The sequence below is a fragment of the Crotalus tigris genome, unplaced genomic scaffold (genome assembly GCF_016545835.1).
Source record: "Crotalus tigris isolate CLP2741 ecotype Arizona unplaced genomic scaffold, ASM1654583v1 scf7180000024461.5605484, whole genome shotgun sequence".
NCBI classification, from domain to species: Eukaryota; Metazoa; Chordata; class Lepidosauria; order Squamata; family Viperidae; genus Crotalus; species Crotalus tigris.
The window spans coordinates 303,412-321,914 of NW_024100632.1; the positions used below are offsets into that span (position 1 = coordinate 303,412).

Here is an 18,503-nt window from a genome sequence, read left to right on the forward strand (position 1 = left end):
CTGGAGGGAGGCTGAGTCCAAGTGGACTGACCATCGATGCCTTTAAAGGGGTAGAGGGAGGGAGAGAGAGAGGAAGAAGAAGGAGGAGGAGGAGGAAGAAGAAATATTGTTAACCTGATGCATTTTCCTTTGCTCTGAGCTATTTAGAAGGGTGCAAATTCTTTTGAGAATCACAACCAAATTGCCTCTTGGGCCAGGAAAGCTTTACCTGTGCAGTAAGTGAGGAGCGCAAGGAAGACCACCGCCCAACCCATGGTCAACATTGATCAGGAATGTCCTTCTAGAGAAGAAAACTATAACCTTCTTCAGATCTTCTCCCTTCCTTTCCTTAAATGCCCCAGCTTTCTCCTGTCATGCAAATGAGATCTGCACTCATTGGTTCTGCTAGACCATTTTATTCCCTAAAAGCATTATGGGGTTTTCTAGTTAAATCAATGAACACCAGATCTGGGACCAATGTCTGTGGAGATTCCCATTCACCCAGGTCATATTCGTCTCAAAGATCTTTTCCTAAAGGTATCTGGATTGTTTTTTTTCCCTGAGGAAGAAGAAGACGTCCTTCATAAGCAATCCCCATATTCGGTTTTCTTCGTTTTTGGAACAAGCCACTGGAAGCAGAGATTGTGGGCTTGAACCATTTCCTTTTATCCTGCATATTTCACCTGTTCCGTGAGGACCAGTGCCCTTACTCTGGAGGAAGAGATGGGACTTTGCAGGAGCCATATCTGCCCACCCTTTTGTTTAAGTCATTTTTGGACGAACCGTGAAAGGGCAGCAGCCACCCCTGTTGGTCACTGATATTATAGTAATTGGGCATTGAGCTGGGCACTGAGAGACTTCTCTGCAGATGCAGACGAGCCTACAGATGTTTCTCTCCTGTCTCTTCAGCTCAAGCGTCCCCAGTCACAGATCAAGGTACGTTGCATGTGGTTTCAGTCTGAAGAGGAAGAATGAAGGTTTTTGCTACACCTCCCCATAAGAGTTCACCACTGTGCAACTGGGTAGCTGCACTGTTCCAGCTGAGACAGTAATAATCTGCCTCGTCTTCAGCCTGCACATTGGTGATGGCCAAGGTTCCTGTACTCCCAGATCTGGTGGCAGTGAACCGATCTGGGATCCCTTCTCCCCTGCTGCTGCAACCACTGCAATGGACAAAATGAGGGCCTTTTCCTTCTTTCTGTTGATGCCAGCTGATGCTGTGGGAACTCTGAGTTGTTGTGCAGAAGAGCGAAATGGTTCCACCCAGGGAAACGGAGCTGGAAGGAGGCTGAGTCCAAGTGGACTGACCATCGATGCCTTTCAAGAGGGTGGGATGAAGAGAAAGAGAGAGGAGACAGAAAGAAAGAAACACTGTGAAACTGATACACCATCCTTTGCTCTTAGACTTTTCCAAGGGGCCAAGTTCTTATGAGAATCACAATCAAATCCTCTATTGGGCCAGGAAAGCTTTACCTGTGCAGTAAGTGAGGAGCGCAAGGAAGACCACCGCCCAACTCATGGTCAACATTGGCAAGGAAGGTCCTTCTAGAGAAGAAAACTATAACCTTCTTCAGATCTTCTCCCTTCCTTTCCTTAAATGCCTCTGCTTGGCCACTTCATGCAAATGAGATCTGCACTCATTGGTTCCGCTACTAGACTATTTTATTCCCCAAAAGCATTATGAGCTTTTCCTAGTTAAGTCAATGAACAGCAGAGAGATTCTGCATATGCCCAATTTGGAACCAGGGAGGAATAAATGTCTGTGGAGATTCATCCAGGTGATAGCTGTCTCAAAGGTGCTTTTTCAAAAGGCAACTGGACTTTTTTCCCCTGAAGAAAAGAAGCTTCATGGATTCATCGGTCCAGCTGCCTTTTGAAAAAGCCCCTCTGAGACAGGGAGGTGATGGAATTAAAAAGGTCTCAATTAAAAATCAAAGCATGCTGTTTTGGGGAACAGAGAAACTTCTGAATAGCTACGCTGCTTTATCCCCGAATTTGACGTGGAAACGATACGTGGAATTGTATACCTTGAGGTATTCTCAAAAGCGTATAAAATCTAAAATGCAGTTTGCAGTAGACTCAAGAGCGTGATATTATTTTTTTTCCCAAAAAGCACAAAAGAAAAAACAAAGGGACACTGTGCAAAACGAAGCAGAAAATTCTGATCTCCGAGTAACTGTGAAGGAATCCTATCCAGGTTTCCTCCTCAGCTACAGAGAATCTATGCTTTGAACACAGCGCTAAGCTATCTTACCTTTTGGAAATAGTCAGCCCTGAAAGCAACTCGTAGAGCTGGTTTCATCCCTGTCTACATCACCTTTCTTCTGAACCAGGTAGATTCTGCTAGACCAGGGGTAGGCAACCTTGGCTCTTTTATGACTCGTGGACTTCAACTCCCAGAATTCCTAAGCCCTCATGGGGGAACCATGGCCCTTTTATGACTCGTGGACTTCAACTCCCAGAACTCCTAAGCCAGCATGGCTCAGCTTGGAAACCTCTCCCATTCCCCTCAGCATGGCTGGCTCAGGAATTCTGGGAGTTGAAGTCCACGAGTCATAAAAGAGCCAAGGTGGCCTACCCCTGTGCTAGACAAATGGTCTTGATTGGCAAATGGAGCAGAATATGCCAATATTGCTATTTCTTGTATTCACACAGCTCAAGGAAAAATGGTTTGTTCCAATCCTCTGAAGATGGAGGAGAAAGAATCATCTCACTGTGTCCCCGGCTAGTTGAACCAAGTGAAATATGTCACCAAATCTCCTCTTCAGCCTGCATGTTGGTGATGTTTAAGTGATCCAGGATTCCATAATGGAAACCCACAAAATGATCTAGGATTCCTTCCCTTCTGCTGCTACCACCATTTTCCACCTATTGTGAAGCTTGTTCATATCTTGGTGGACATCAGGAAGTGGCCTTTGAATTCCTAACAGAAAAGGTGATTTTGGATCCTCGGATTGGGAACCCAGTTGCAGGTGGACTTGAATGATAGGTCCCAGTGTTGAAGGAAAGAAGTCAAAATTGGCCTGGAGACATTACTCTGTAACCCCAAAGCTAAACTCTAAGGGCAAACACCAAAAGACTCATTAGGGCCCAGAGAAATATGAGTGCTTATCAAACTTCCCTAAGCTTTCAGTAAGGAACAGGGGAAGAATAAAAGCAAAAAGGTTATGAGCCACTGGACTTTCTGAATGAAGATCATTTGGAGAGGATGGCCTTATGTTGACCAAAATTGTACATTTGTCCTCGTGTCAAATTTCACTGAGGCAAAAAAAACAAAAACAAAAACAAAACAAAGGGAAATGAAATGAAATGAAGTGTTTTTGTTTCACTTCCCCACCTGAACGAATCACTGTGGAACTGACTACTCGTCCAGATGCAACAATAGTAGGTGGCTTCATCTTCAACCAGAGCCCCAGTGATAGTCAAGGACATCACATTCCCTGATCTGGACCCGGAGAAACGTTCTGGAATCTCGGATGGTCTGGAACTGGTTGCATAGATCAACATTCGAGGTTTATTCTCAGAGATCTGCTGTGCCCACCAAGGGTGGTTGCTATCCCCAAGATTTCCACCATCATATCGACAAGATAGGGTGACTATCTGTCCAACTGCAACAAATTCTGGGTCCTTCAAGGTCTGCAGTTGTTGAAGGCTGGGACCTGAAAGAGAACAAGACATTGCTTGTTCAACAGAGGATCAGTAAGAACACCACAAATGGAAAACTCAAGTATCTAACAAGGAACCTCTTCTGAGTTGGTTCTAGAAAGGGTTGTGCCTCCTTCTAAAGGGATTTCTCTTACCAACAGAGATCAGGACTATGGCGAGAAGAAGCACCTGGGTCATGGTGGGACAACTGGATGGGCCAATCCCTTCTCTAAAGCAAATGGATTTCCCCCTTGCCTCCACTCCACCTCTCTTAAATCCCCAAAAGACAAGAGAAGACCTCCTCATGCAAATAGCTCGCCCTTCAACTATCAACCCAGCCCTTCGGGAGGCTGATTAAAGAGGAAAGGGAGCAGCTGCTAAGATATGACTTGCTGAAAAGTAATATTTCTTGCGGTAAGGAGCAGAGGAAGAGGCAAAAATTAGTCCTTGATTAGCTTGAAGGATTTCCAGAGGACGTTCCATGAATCTCTTCTGATCTGCAGGAGTTAATGAAACGGTATTACAGAAAGTCATCTTTGGGAATATACGTGGGACTGGGATTGGGGGAACAGATGCCAGGCTCACTGATTAATTCTAGTCAAGTATGGTTCTAAGAGAGGATAAAGAGAAGGACCATCTCCAATTGGGCGTATAAACCAGGGCAGATCTTAATCAGTCTTCATACTATTTTTAAACTTTTCAAAGCGTGCCCGCAGAACCAGAGTTGGTGAGACTAATCGTTTACCTTTATCCTGCATGTTTCACCTGTTCTGTGAGGGATTTATTTATTTATTTATGAGACTTATATACCGCTTTAAGTGCAAGCACTCTCTAAGCGGTGTACACCAGTAAGCAATGTGTATGTATGTGTGTATATATATATATATATATATATATATATATATATATATATATATATATATATATGTAGGTCTTTGGTTGTTCGGGTTTTTTCCCACGTAAAATTGGAAGTGTCTTGGCGACGTTTCGACGAAGTCCCATTCGTCATCTTCAGGCTGGTGCTTTCAGCTTCGTGCCTCGAGCAGCAATGTGTGGTCTTAGCTGTTTCTTCCTTTTAACTGCCAGTGGGGGGATGAACTGATTGGGTGGGAGCTTGGCTGTGTTCTGATTGGGTGGAGGTGTGTTCTGATTGGTTAGGGGCGTGGCTGTGCTCTGATTGGCTGGGGGTTGGCTGTGCTCTGATTGGCTGGGGGGTTGGCTGTGCTCTGATTGGCTGGGGGAGTGTTCTGTTTGGTTGTGCTCAGGTTAGTCTGAGTTGCAGAGGGATTCAAGATTTTGGGCTGCCCTGCCATTCCTTGGCTTCGCGTTCGTGGTCGTGCTTCCTCTTCATGGAGGGTGTCCGTTTGCTTCATGTATGGATTGGGGGGGGTTAAAGTGGCTAATGATGCAGCTGTGGTCTGGCTTCTGGTTTGTGGTCGTGCCTCATAGTCAGTGTGGCTTTGGGTTTGTTTTTTGCGTGGATGTTTGGTGGTGACCTCCTGTGTGGTTTTTGTGAGTGTGGGTCTGGTATCATTTTTTGTGTGAGGGAGTCGTTTGTCAATGAGGGCGGGGTTCCAAATGGCTGGTAGGCGGGAGGTATCATCTCGCTTGTTCATGCTGTGTGGGCGTTTTTCTATCTCGATGGCTTCTCTGATTATTCTGTTATTAAAATGTTCACTTTTAGCAATGGTTCTGGTATTTTTAAAGTCAATTTCATGTCCTGTAGCTTTAAGGTGTTGGACCAGGGAAGATGTTGGTTCCTCTTTTTTGATTGAGTTCTTATGTTCTTCAATGAAACTCTTCAAAGAACTTCGAGGCATTGTTTATCTTAAAGAATCTTTATTTGAAAAGCATAACATCGACACTAACATAATCCCCTCCCCCCCCTTGAGCACATAGTATCAAAGCACAATTCCCTTCTCCAATTAACAGTCCCTAATTGGTTTAAAGCGTGGGCTTTCCCTCCAGCTCTCCAGCCCACCAATTCTTATCATCTCTTATTTCAACAACCTTGATTCTCACGCTAGGTTCAGTGTTATTATGTCTTAGCAGGGTCTCCTGCTTGAGCAGGGGGTTGGACTAGAAGACCTTCAGGCTCCCTTCCAGCTCTATTCTAATTGAGACTGAGACTTGCAAGATTCTGTCATTTTAGCCTTGCAATAAAGAAGATTTAGTTCATCATGTCTGGTTTACCTGATCCTTGCTTCATTTTTTTTCCCCATAGCTGGTTCGACTCACTTTCTATATCAAGACACTATTTTTTTAAAAAATTATTTTGGTTTTTTCTGGAAATTGCTCTGTGTGGTAACCCCTACGCTCAGCCCCCTGCACCTAAATGAGGCCAGGCTTGTCAGCAATGACAAGAAAGATTTTGTCTCAGTTCTCCATTAGGTAGGATCACTGTGCTCAACTCTCTGCCTTCATGACATGAAGATGGTGATTGCCAGCCTTGGTTTCTGCTTGAACATTGAAGGTAGCCCTCTATGGGGATCCTCAGTCTTCCAGGTCATGGTTGTCCCAAAGGTGCTTTTTTTTCAGGACTGGACTTTCTTGTTTTTCTTTGAAGATGTTTCGCTTCTCATCCAAGAAGCTTCTTCAGCTGGTCATTTGCCTTCTTTGAGAGCGTCGTTGGGACCCTTTAGAGGTTCAGGGTCACCTGAGTGGTGCAAAAGTTGTGTGGAACCTCCAAATGGCCTCAACGACTCTCTCAAAGAAGGCAAAGAGCGAGGTGGCGCAGCAGTTAGAGTGCAGTACTGCAGGCCACTTTAGCTGGCTGTGTTCAGCAGGTCAGCGGTTCAAATCTCACCGGCTCAAGGTTGACTCAGCCTTCCATCCTTCCGGGGTAGATAAAATGAGGACCCAGATTGTTGGGGGCAATATATATATATATATATATATATATATATATATATATATATATATATATATATATATATATATATATATATACATACATACACACATTGCTTACTGGTGTACACCGCTTAGAGAGTGCTTGCACTTAAAGCGGTATATCTCATAAATAAATAAAACAAATAAATAAATAAATGACCAGCAGCCTGTAAGGAGTATAAATCCTTCCATTCCTCACCATCCAGTCAGTGGGTTTATTCCTGTCCACTTGGTTCCTTTGGGCGGCGGGGGTAGGGCTTTCTGTTTCAGTTCTGCATCTGAAGGCAACAGGGTGTAACCCGTCGTTGTGCCACATGGCACAATAATAACCCCCTTCGTCCCCCTCCTCAACACTCGAAATGGTCAGCTTGGCAGTGTTGCCGTAGGTGTCTGCGGAGAAACGTTCAGGAGTCCCAGAGGCTCTTTCCCTGGACTTGTAGATGAGCAGCCTTGGAGACTGTCCTTCTTTCAGCTGATACCAGGATGGGTTAGTGGGGCTGATAAACTCCACGCCTTGCAGAGTACAAGTTATGACAGTTGTCCCTGCAATGCCCACTGAAACGGGATCACTTTGAGTCACCTGAGCCTGGGAGAAGGCACCTGGAAAGAATGAAGGAGAAGGAGAAGAGGAGAAGAAGAAGAAGAAGGAGAAGGAGAAGGAGAAGAAGAAGAAGAAGAAGGGGAGGAGGAGGAGATTTTTTCATAATAAAAGAGGAGGAGAAGGAGATGGAGAAGAAGACAAAGAAGGGGAAATAATAATAAGAAGGACATAGATAAGACTTCCTCCTTGTATTTTCCCAGTCATGACCGTGTGAAGTAGATTGGGCTAAGAGGGAATGACTGGTCCACTTAGCTGGACCAGACCAAAAGATATCCCAGTTTCTAACCCAGCACCTTCACCACTGGTTCTCCAACACTGCTTTGGAAAACTGAGGAAAAATTCCTGGCTAAAACCATGACACAAACAACTCCGTGTTTTTTTTTTTTAATGTGCCCCTACAACTTCAACCCTTCCCATGCTCACCAAAGCAAGAAAGTAAGACAGCGAGGACTCCATAGCAAGTCAATGCCATGGTGATGAACTGAGATCAGAGCAGCTTAGCCAAGTTCTCCCATTCTTCTCATTTAAAGTCTTGTGAGGGCCAGAAAAAGATGTCCTTTATGCAAATCTCCACTTCCTTCCTGGAGTGGAGTGTTTGTGGGTCAAAGAATTTTGCTCAAAGGCTTTATAATTTTTTTTAATGGCTTTTGAAGCCAGCAACAGTGAAAGAAATAGTTTTAGAAATGGATCTTCTGAGTATAGGTCTACTCTGACGGACCCTGAATTGTCTTCCTCACAAGAAGGCCCTCTTCTCATTTCATGCCTGCTTTAAAAGGGACAACCCTGTCCTCAGGGTCACCCAAGTAGTGCAAATGTGTGTGTGGAGCCTTCTTGGCTTCTGCAACTCTCTGAAAGAAGGCAAATGACCAGCTCTCTACAAGGAATATAAATCCTTCTCTTCACCATTGGAACTGAAGATTTCCAAATGCAATCGAAATGCATTTAACTGTTTTGTTTTCAGTTGACCCCTTAGAGCAGTGGTTCTCAACCTGTGGGTCGGGACTTCATTTGGGGTCGAACGACCATTTCACGGGGGTCGCCAAACAACGCAGTCCGCCATTTTTTCCCCTTTTCCTTAGCTGTGCTTTTATTCTATTGGCTTTTGAAAGCCAATAGAATAGACTCTCTTGAATAGAGTCTAATTCTATTGGCTTTCAAAAGCCAATAGGAATTGTCCAGGCTGAGCCCGCCAAAAGCCCCAGTCTGCAAACGGTGCTGCACCAGTTGAGTAGTCCTCGACTTACGACCGGTTGAGTAGTCCTCGACTTACGACCGGTTGGGGGTCGGGGCATTAAAAAGGTTGAGAACCACTGCCTTAGAGATACATCTGCTGTTTTTCGCTCTTCCCTGTCCTTATTAGCAAAACTGGGTTTCAGTTTCAACTGTACACCTGCCTGCATTCTAATGGAACAGGCTCTTGGCGAGTAAATTTAACAAATAAATGTAAACAATAAAAAGAGATAGTATCGGGTATTCATCCCTTTTGTCACTAGCGAGAGTTTGAGGATGTTGTGAACTTTCTTTTATTATTGTACAGATCTCTGGAGGAATATTTGGGAATCCCAAAGAGGATTTTTTTTTATAAAATTGTACGCAAACAACTGAAAAGTCATCTCTGATTTCCCTAATTAGCATCTAATAATCTCCCCATTGGCCCAACTGCAGGATATAAACACCTTCCCCTTGAGGTCTGTTTGCCATGGAAATGATATATTCCTGGATTTTTTTTTTATGCTACTAAAAAATGTAGCTAGTGTTTTTTCTCTAATCAAAGAAGTTAATTTATCCATCTCAGCAAGATCTCTCCTCCACTATTCCTCTAAGGCAGTGTTTCCCAAACTTGACAATTTTAAGGCATGAGGACTTCAACTCCCAGAATTCCACAGCCAGCAACGCTGGCTGTGGAATTCTGGGAGTTGAAGTCCACATGCCTTAAAATTGTCAAGTTTGGGAAACACTGCTCTAAGGTTTCCATCTCTGTGCATATAAAAATCTCAATGCAGTAATCACGTATTGAAAAAAAATCTTCCATGGCTTTTTTCTAACATTATCAGTCCTAAAAGGAAAAGTTCTGGCTTCAGTTGACTATTGATACCAATCCTGTTGAGGTCCTCCATGCTGCTAATATAACAGGCAGCCAAAGGTCCACTTAGAGTGTTATATGTTGTATTTTACATCTTATAGTTCCAGGGTATTCAGCAGATACCACCCACCTCAGCAGGAAGAGGACAGTGGATTCATTTCTGCCAGTTGATGTAGATCTTCCCAAAGCTTAGGAACCTAGTTCTGGACCTAGCAAGATCCTCTGAAGAGCCAGAATCTGGTTTTTGATCTTAGAGCTCCTCCTGATGGCAAAGCTTTTGAATCACTATCTTGGCTTGAGTTGAGGCTCTTCAGCTTGAATGAATCAAACAGACATTCAGATCAACCAAGGGTTTCCTCTCTTGGGACTTGCAGCAAAAATATCTGTGGTTTCCGGAGTCAACCTCTATCAACAAAGTAGAGTTTGTCAAACTCGTGGATTCTCTGTTCTCATCTGGCTTGCTTTGAAGGACAGACAGGTCCCTTTGCCCACCCATCACGTTTTTATTCTCTTTTCCGTCCTTCCTGTAGCTTGTTTCTTCTTTATGCTGCAAGCCCCTTACCAGGTATATTCTGCCCAAACCACCATCTGCACGAAGGGGTTCTGTCTGTCTGTCAATCCCTAATGGGACCAGCTGATTGTGGCTTAAACTCGGCCAGTTCCAAGAAGAATCCAACGGCAATTAATTTAACCTGCATTCATCCCCTCTCCCTCATAGTACCACCCCACCATGGTAACCCACAGAAGCAATTTGCAGCCCAAGCTTGGTGTTTGGGCATAAAATATTACCCAAAGTCTTTGCTATCAGGAGCGTCAGAAGCAAGAATGAGGATGCTAGCAGGGTCATGTTAGAAATCAGGTTTGCAAAGTTGACGATCTCTAATTTTATTTTTTTTAAAAAAAAAAAAAACACCTTTGGTGTCTATCTCTGATGAAAATGTTGATTTGTTGGCAATGGTAGAGAACATTGAAAATACAACTAATTATAGACCAGACATCCTAACCCCCAAAAAGTATGCAAATGAACCCCTCCCCCTGGGGTATTTGCATATAACTTCCCCAAACTATAGGAAAGCATTAATAAGGGTGGGTTACCAGCGGTGTCCTATAGCCTGCCTGTGTCGGTTCATGACAGCCTGTTGTTAATTTTTTGGGAAAGTATGGTTGCCCCCCCCCTCCCATAGCTGTAGCATCCATCAGCTGTTTGGCAGCTGGCAATGAAGCACAGTGGGTAGAGCCTCTTGCTAAAGGTTTACCAGCACATCCCTGATGATAAAGGTAGTTGAAGTAGTAGGGAACTTTTCTTTTCTTTCTTTCCTTTTTTTCCTTTCCATTTCTTTTTCCTTCATTCATTCCTATTTTTATTTTCTTTCCTTCTATTTCTTCTCTCTCTCTCTCTCTCTCACACACACACACACACACACACACACACACACGAAAGCTTGGAATTCAGAAGCAGCTATAAAGATGGAGAGCTAACCAGTCCCCATAAAAATGTTTTAAAAAAACACAAAGCGATGCAGGCTACTTCTGCAAATGAAAGCCTTCAAATGTTTGCATTTAGAAGAAGGAGGCAAAAACAGGTTGTGTGATCACCAAGGAATAGGAAGACCTTTCTGTTCTGTGAAATAACCAAATGACCACTCACGAACCAGGTTTTGCACAGACCCCAATTTGGAGAATGAAGGGACACCCATTGTGTTGAATTAAGATATCATTTTTCAAGGTTGCATCATCCTTGGTGGACTGTGAGCGTTAATCTCCAAGGTCCAGGTCAGCATTGGCAGACTTAGCCTGACACTAAAGACTTTGCATGCTTTATATAAACAAGCTAAGATCTAAATTAAGACCATTAAGGGTCATACAGTTAAGCTGAATATCTCTCTGCCTTTCCCTGTCACCTTCCACATCTGAAGTCCACCATTTACCAACCGTTTGCTCCTCTAGGTCCTATCAACAATGACCATTCTCTTCCACAACAGAAAATATGTACTGGAGAAACTGAGAACCTCCAACTCATGGGTCTAAGTGGACCGCTTCTCTCTAAGTTCCGTTACCGCACACTCTTGGTTAATGAGTTGGTCAATCCCACCATCTTCAATTCCCATCTCTTGCAAAATTGGAAAAGGAGAATGCCAGGAAGTGCTCTCAGCTGGATCCATGGCTCACTCTAAGCCAGTGGTCCTCAACCTGTGGGTCGGGACCCCATTTGCGGTCGAACAACCATTTCACAGGGGTCGCCAAACAAGGCTGTCTGCCATTTTTTTCCTTTTCTTTGGCCACGCCCCTGGCACCTGATGATGTATAAGTGGTTGGGGGTCACCACAACATGGGGAACTGTATTATGGGGTCGTGGCATTAGAAAGGTTGAGAACCACTGCTCTAAGCCATCATATGGCTTGTTTATAGACTGTGCAATGATTTGGACCTGAATTCACGTAGCCCAACATGTCCACCAAAATCTTAGGAAACAGCTTTGTCCAAGCTAATGTCCTCCAGATGGTCTAACTCTAAACCAAGGTGGGGAACTACGGCACCCTTTATGACTTGTGGACTTGAATTGAATGCTGGCTCAAGAATTCTGGGAGTTGAAGTTCACAGGTCATAAAAGAGCCCTAGCTCCCCACCCCGATCTAAACCATAATCCTCTTCCTAAACATGACACTTTCAGCTGGAATTATGAGTTTTATAATCCACTCTGCCCAAAGGACATCAATTTGGAGAAATGTCCACTAGAAGCATCCTTCAAAAGATCTTCAGACTCAAATCTTGGGACTGACTTGTTTTGGCTATATATCCCTCTTTTAAAGAATCGTCACACATTAGTTCAATTCATAAGGCCTTAAACAAACAGAGACACGCACTCAGGTGCTAGCTTTAAATAAACCATCTGCTTTTATTTGACTTTCCTCTGTACAAAAATCAATTTATCCTTGCATTTAAAACCTTTCCTTGCTTATAAATCTACATCTGAGAAAACCAGGTTGAGCTGGTCAGATTCTCTGCTAATTCTCTTTGTCCCCGTTAGGATCCTTTTGTCGCTTAGGGTTGACCTTTCTCATTTCTTCACAAGAGGGAAGTCACACCTGCGAAAGAAAGACATGACATGTTGGCCTCAACCTGCAAGACGTTTTTCAAAAAAACGATGGAGTCATACTGGCTGAACAGAGCCCTGGATTGCACCAAAGGATGGACAGGTAACATAAATGGAATTTCTGCCCTGTAAAGCAGGGTTCTAATATTTCATATCTTTATTTGGAAAACTGAAAGAGGGAGAAAGAAGGAAGGACAATTAAAGTCCTGGCTGGTGGTGAACATCTGACTCACTGTTGCTTGGCCATCAACAGGAGGAGAGTCTGCGGTATATAAGTCTAAGTGCTGTTGCTATATATGGAATTCCTGGCAAGGATCATATCAGAGCATTTCAATCTCCACCGCAGATCTAAAAATGACCATGTGGGGGTAAGAGAGACTTTAAAACCACCCTGGAGGGAGAGATGGGTTCAAGGTCACCACAAAAGGTCTCCAGAAGCACAACCTTCTAAAAAATTATTAGGGGGTCAGGTCCTTGTGATGTCTCTAATGTACTCTGCAGAGGCCTTAACCCCTCAATTGCCCACCCATGCACCTAATTTAAATCCTCCATCAGTCTAGCTGTTTCGGGGATCTGATAAAGTGAGATGCAGCTCATCAAAGCTGATGCCTTTTCAGCTTTTTTTGGGGCAACTAGACTCCTGCAACTTCAACATGTCTCCTTTCTTCTCCAGCACAGTAACACTCACCGCTGGCTTGCTTGCATTGCTTCAAGGCCTCGTTGAAGCCCTCACACAAGGTCAAGTCATTCTGGTTAGTAGCACAATCCAGGAACTGCCTCATCTCATACAGGCAAGGTCCATACTGGGATGACTGATGGGTTGGTATCTGCCTGGACTCCTGGAGACAGTCAAGAAGAGACATTAAACCTCCCGAGGTAAGCGCAGATCATTTGGTCATGTAGGTAGTCCTCAACATACGGCCATAACTGAGCCCCACGTTTACGTTGCTAAGCGAGACGGTTAGTGGGGTTTTGCCCCATCTTACGACCTTTCTTGCCACGGCAATTCTTAAATTAGGAACACGGCTGTTAAGTGGATCCGGCTTCCCCACTGACTTTGCTTGTCAGAAAGTCACAAAAGCGGATTGCGTGACTTTGGGATGCCACAACAGTCATAAATATCAGTCAGTTGCCAAGCATCTGAATTTTGATCACGGTCGTTAAATGGGGGGGGGGAAACAGTCACAAGTCACTTTTTTTCAGCGCCGTTGTAACTTTGGATGGCCACTAAATGGACTGTTGTAAGTTGAGGACTACCTGTACAACAGGCTTAGATCAGGTCAGATAAGATGGTTATTGGCCATAAGTTGCTTCTAGTGTTGTAGCTTCAAACGGTTGTTAAACGAATGGCCGTAAGTTGAGGACTACCTATTGAGTGTAGTTGTCATTCTTTACATCAGTTCCATGAGTTCCCACCAGGATTTATGGGGCTCCCACTCTTATGTCATTTAGGAAACGGCAAAAGAGCTTTACCACTCCATCAAGATGGCTCTTGGGCTGAACAGGAAGGACTGGCTCAAGATCCCCCAAGCACCTTCTCTGAGACACCCCCCCCCCGTTCAGGTCCAGCATCTCCACCACAAGAACCACCTCCCCACATCCCTTCCTCCTTTCCTACAATTCCCTCTTTGGGATGATCCCCCCAAAGCAGACTGTCAAGTTCGAAGCATGATTTTGCTTCTCCATTTGCCAACAAACTTGAGGGCGGTGGGGGGAGGGAAGGGAAATGGAACGCGGACTCCAGAGACCAAGAAGTCAGACCCTGAGAACCAAGGACAGTTCACCAGATGTCTGGCCAAACTCAAGAGACACTTTCTCATAACCATAGTTCAGCACTTAATTGGGCAACGTGACCTGAATTTTTTTGCCAGAGCTGGTTTTGCTTTCATCGATGCCGAAATGATGTACTCAATAAAGTTTTGGCATCCAAAGATTGGATCGTCTGGAAGGTGCTTGCTTGGTTGGGGTTCGCCAGTCGGAACCGCGACACAGACCTTGCAAACGCTACTCGAGGATTTCATGGTGTGTGAAGACCACCCGCCAGGCCTTTGACCCAACTCCATTTTACCCACATCGTGGGAACGGGGCCTGGGGTTTGTCCATCTGAGCCTCACCTGGACAGAGCTGCTGGCCACTTTCGTGGGCTGGGAGGAGCTGCTGTCGCCACTGAATGCCCCCGTGAGAGCGCCACCGACCACGTGGCCCACGGCGGAGCCAACAGCCACCCCTGCTGCTGTGGTAGCCATCTGGGCCATCAAGCCAGGCTGCTGAGGCGGAGCAGGAGTGCCCATGGCGGAAGGAGGAGGATGAGCAGGAAGTGAAGAATGAGACGCTGCTGGACTGCTAAGAGCAAGAGAAGAAAGAAGAAAGTGAGTTTTTTGTAGCCTTTAATTTATTTATTTGTATCCCACTTTGGATTATTTTTACAAATAACTCAAGGGGGCAAACATATCCCACAGACGTCCCTCCTCTTATGTACCCCACCACAACCACCCTGTGAGGTGGGCTGAAAGAGAGAGACTGGCCCAAAGTCACCCAGCTGGCTTTCATGGGCTAAGGTGGAACTAGAATTCACAGTCTCCTAGTGACTGGCCCAAAGTCACCCAATTGGCTTTCATGCCTAAGGCGAGACTAGAACTCACCCTCTCCTGCTGATTGGCCCCAAGTTACCCAATTAGCTTTCATACCTAAGGTGGTACTAGAATTCACAGTCTCCTGGTGATTGGCCCCAAGTCTCCCAACCGGCTTTCATGCCTAAGGCAGGATTAGAATTCACCATCTCCTGCTAATTGGCCCCCAGTCACCCTATCATCTTTCATGCCTAAGGTGGGACTAGAATTCCCAGGCTCCTACTTCCTAACCTGGTGCCTCAACCCCTCGCAGTTTACAGGAAGGAGAAGGGCAGGAATGACGTGGTACAAGCTTCCATCATCTCCCACCCAAAGTGAAGGAAACCCATATCCTTTGAAGCGGCCTGGAGTATATAGCCCATTATCCCCAACCAGCATGACCCCCCCCCCGGGGAACAGCTTCTGGAGGGACACAGATGTCTCATCTCACGCCCTGCATTTCTGTGAGTTTCTCTTAATCAGGGTTTAATCCAGGTTGTTTTCTATACCAGCTTTGGTCCTTGACTTACAACAATTTTTTTAGGGACCACTTGAGGTCACAACAGCACTGGAAAACCGTGACTCACAAACCGGTCCTAGCCCTTATGAATGTCCTAGCATCCCCGTGGTCACGTGATCCAAATTCCGGGCATTTGGAAACCCTGTATTGATGACGGTTCCAGCATCCCAGGATCACGGGATCGCCCCTCGTGATCTTCCCAGCCAGCGAAGTCAAAGGGGGGAAGCTGGGTTGGCATAACAGCGGTGTCTTTCATTTAACAACTGTAGTGATTGGCTTACTAACCACAGTCAAAAAAACTTGTTCAATCAGGCATGGCTCACTTCACCGCCTTGCTTAGCAACAGAAATTCGTAAGTCGTAAGTCGAGAACTTCCTGCATTTATTGGGTTTCTCTCCTGTATTCCATTCAGGAGCTCAAAGCAACATACCCAGCCCTGTTTCCACCCACTTTCCCCCCAAAACAGCAGCCCTGGGAAGTAAATTGAGCTGAGAATTAAAGCCCCCCAAGCAGACCCCTCCGTGGCTGAGCAGAGACTAAAATCTCCTGGATCAGCCACTTTCCCCCACGTGGCTCTTGGTTTGTCGGCTTAGATCCAGTTTCTCATCTGACCTCTCCTCTCATTTGCTTTTTAGCTGAATCATCCAGAAGGCAGCAAGTCTGGACGAGCAAATCTCCTGTTCTATTAACTCATAATCCCCCAAGGTCACCTGCTTAATATAGGTATGTGTGTATGTCTACAGACTGTGTATATGTGTGTTATGTATGTGTAGGGGTAGATATGTACCTTGAAATAATAGAAAATGCTTGTGGCTCAGGTTTCAGATTTTTGGCAGTGGTTTGCTCTCCAAGCTTGTTTCAGTTTAGTTTCTGAACGTTTCGTTACCAGCTTAGGTAGCCTCATCAGGATTTTCTTGCCCTATTTTCCTTAGCTTATAAATGTCTTGTGTGATATATATATATATATATAGAGATGGAGATATATCTTTCCATCCTAGACTTTGACAACCCTCTCTCAGATCTTTGGCTGCCCACATGTTAAGGCTTTGGCCTTTTCTTCCCACAATGAGTGTGTGGCACCCACGGACACACACACACACACACACAGGATTTAAATAAGACTGGCAGCTCTAAGCTGATCCGTCTGCTTGGAAGCGTCTTTGGGGAGTTTTAAGTCGACTTTGCCTCCTTATTTTTGTCACTCAGAGTTGAAACCCACCCGTGGCCTTTTAAATACACCCAACCCCTCCCCTCTCCAAGACGGGGCTCCTGAGCATGCACAGAGCGCTTTTCCTGCCTTCTGACCTTGGAGAGCAGTCGTTGGGCTTCTATCCAGGGCGGGGGAGGGAGGCGAAAGAGTACTAGGAGCAAAACTCGTGTCCAGTACTCTCAACCCCTCCCCTCTCCAAGACGGGGCGCCTGAGCATGCACAGAGCGCTTTTCCTGCCTTCTGACCTTGGAGAGCAGTCGTTGGGCTTCTATCCAGGGCGGGGGGGGGGGCGAAAGAGTGTCCAGGACCAAAGCCGGGGTCCTTTTTTAGGAGGGGGAGCTGGAGATCTGGGCGGGTGGGCTTCGCCCCCCACGCCTACCTGGTCGCCGTCGGGCGGGAGGGCGCGCTCCGGCTGCCCCTGGGCATGGCGAGGTCGCTCGCTGCGGTTGGCCCGGCTTCGCTCCGAAAGAGACGCCCGGAATCTCCTTGAAACTCGCTGTGACGCAACCGCGTTCTGGAACACCCCCCCACGTGACTCGGAGAGGGCCGGAGAGCTTCTTCTGCGCAGGCGCAACCGTCAGGAGCTCCTCTCCTCTCCCCCCCCAGCCCGGCCCCGCCCATCTCTCGGCCGCAGAGAGCTAGGAAAAGTCTAGAGCGACCAAACGACCTAAACATTCTCACGAGACTCTTTTTTTTTTCAGTGGAAAAATACCTTCCATCCTTCGGGTCTTTTTTCTTTCTTGCCGTTTTTTTTTTTTTTTTTAAAAAAATACGTCTGAATTAGAATTTTGAGGTAAAATAAGGAAAATAAAACTGAAGGAAAGGAAAACAGAAGGAAAGGAAAACAAAAAGAAAGGAAAACTGAAGGAAAGGAAAACAAAAGGAAAGGAAAACAAAAGGAAAGGAAAACAGGACGAAAAAAACAGAAAAAAAAGGAATTTAAAAAAAAAAAGGAAACACAAGAATTTTGGCTCCTGCCAGTTCTTCTGAGGAATTGCCATATTACTCCTTCTTCCCCTCTCTTGAATCCTTTCTGACCCACAAATTATACTGATAGAATTTATATGCATTTTATATATTTATATTTAACATTAAATATTTATATAAAATTTAAACCCCTAAATCAGTTTCTCAAATCTGTTCCAATTCTGAAATGTTGTACCTCAGTCATGCCGGCTGGGGGATTCTGGGAGTTGAAGTCCACCTAAGTCAGAACTCCAACGCAGCTATTAAGTCAGTTCACTTGGACAAGTAAAGGCCTTAATACCCACTTTTTGTTCAGATGGGTCAGCAAAGATTTTGGGGGGTGGGCGGGCAAGGAGAAATAAAAGTCCTATGTAGATTTGTAAAAAAAAGGGGGGGAGGCTGTTGTTTTCTACTGTCCAGGCTGAGAAATGATGGACAATATTTTTCTTCAAAAGTCAATCAATTGAAATTATGTTCCATTCTTCTTCAAGGGAAGGGTTTCAGCAGCAGCAACAACAACAACAATAATAACAACAACAATAACAATAATAAAGTTGGAAGGGACCTTGGAGGTCATCAAGTCCAGCCCCCTGCTCAGGCAGGTAACCCTATACCATTTCGGACAAATGGCTGTCCAGTCTCTTGGACAAACACCTGTTAATTTTATTTAGAGCATTTATATTGAATTCTGGGGGTTTCCCAACCAATAATTGAAACAATATCAACAATAAAACCAGTTGAGGATCCTTTTTGGAAAGACCACAGATTGGAATAGACCTCTCCCATCTCGTAACCAAGTTAACTTGATTATTGAACTAACCAACTGTGATGTCATACAATACAGTCAATAAGCTAACTAAAAGAACTGGATTTACGGGAATGATTAAAAATCCTAACTAAAGTT

At 45.0% G+C, this 18,503-nt stretch overlaps 1 protein-coding gene across 2 annotated transcripts; it reads right to left on the reverse strand.

The window, feature by feature from the left end:
* Positions 1-12,072: 12,072 nt before the first annotated feature.
* Positions 12,073-17,171, reverse strand: CHCHD10 (coiled-coil-helix-coiled-coil-helix domain containing 10). Of its 2 annotated transcripts, none has more exons than XM_039332590.1 (4): positions 17,013-17,171; positions 14,409-14,637; positions 12,983-13,133; positions 12,073-12,286 (listed from the first exon to the last, which is right to left on the reverse strand). In XM_039332590.1, the coding sequence occupies exons 1-4, from the start codon at positions 17,057-17,059 to the stop codon at positions 12,267-12,269; spliced, it is 447 nt and encodes a 148-aa protein (XP_039188524.1). In that variant the 5' UTR covers positions 17,060-17,171; the 3' UTR covers positions 12,073-12,266. The 2 variants fall into 2 exon arrangements, with proteins under 2 accessions (XP_039188524.1, XP_039188525.1); XM_039332591.1 differs by having other exon boundaries at positions 14,409-14,634; positions 17,013-17,169.
* Positions 17,172-18,503: the final 1,332 nt, after the last annotated feature.

Excerpts from the sequence above, each read along its gene's own strand:
- CHCHD10 (XM_039332590.1), bottom strand. The coding sequence starts at position 17,059 with ATGCCCAGGGGCAGCCGGAGCGCGCCCTCCCGCCCGACGGCGACCAG. Across the intron at positions 14,638-17,012 it reads TCCCGCCCGACGGCGACCAG|CAGTCCAGCAGCGTCTCATT; the intron begins GTAGGCGTGGGG and ends TCTTGCTCTTAG. Across the intron at positions 13,134-14,408 it reads TGGCCAGCAGCTCTGTCCAG|GAGTCCAGGCAGATACCAAC; the intron begins GTGAGGCTCAGA and ends GACTGTCTCCAG.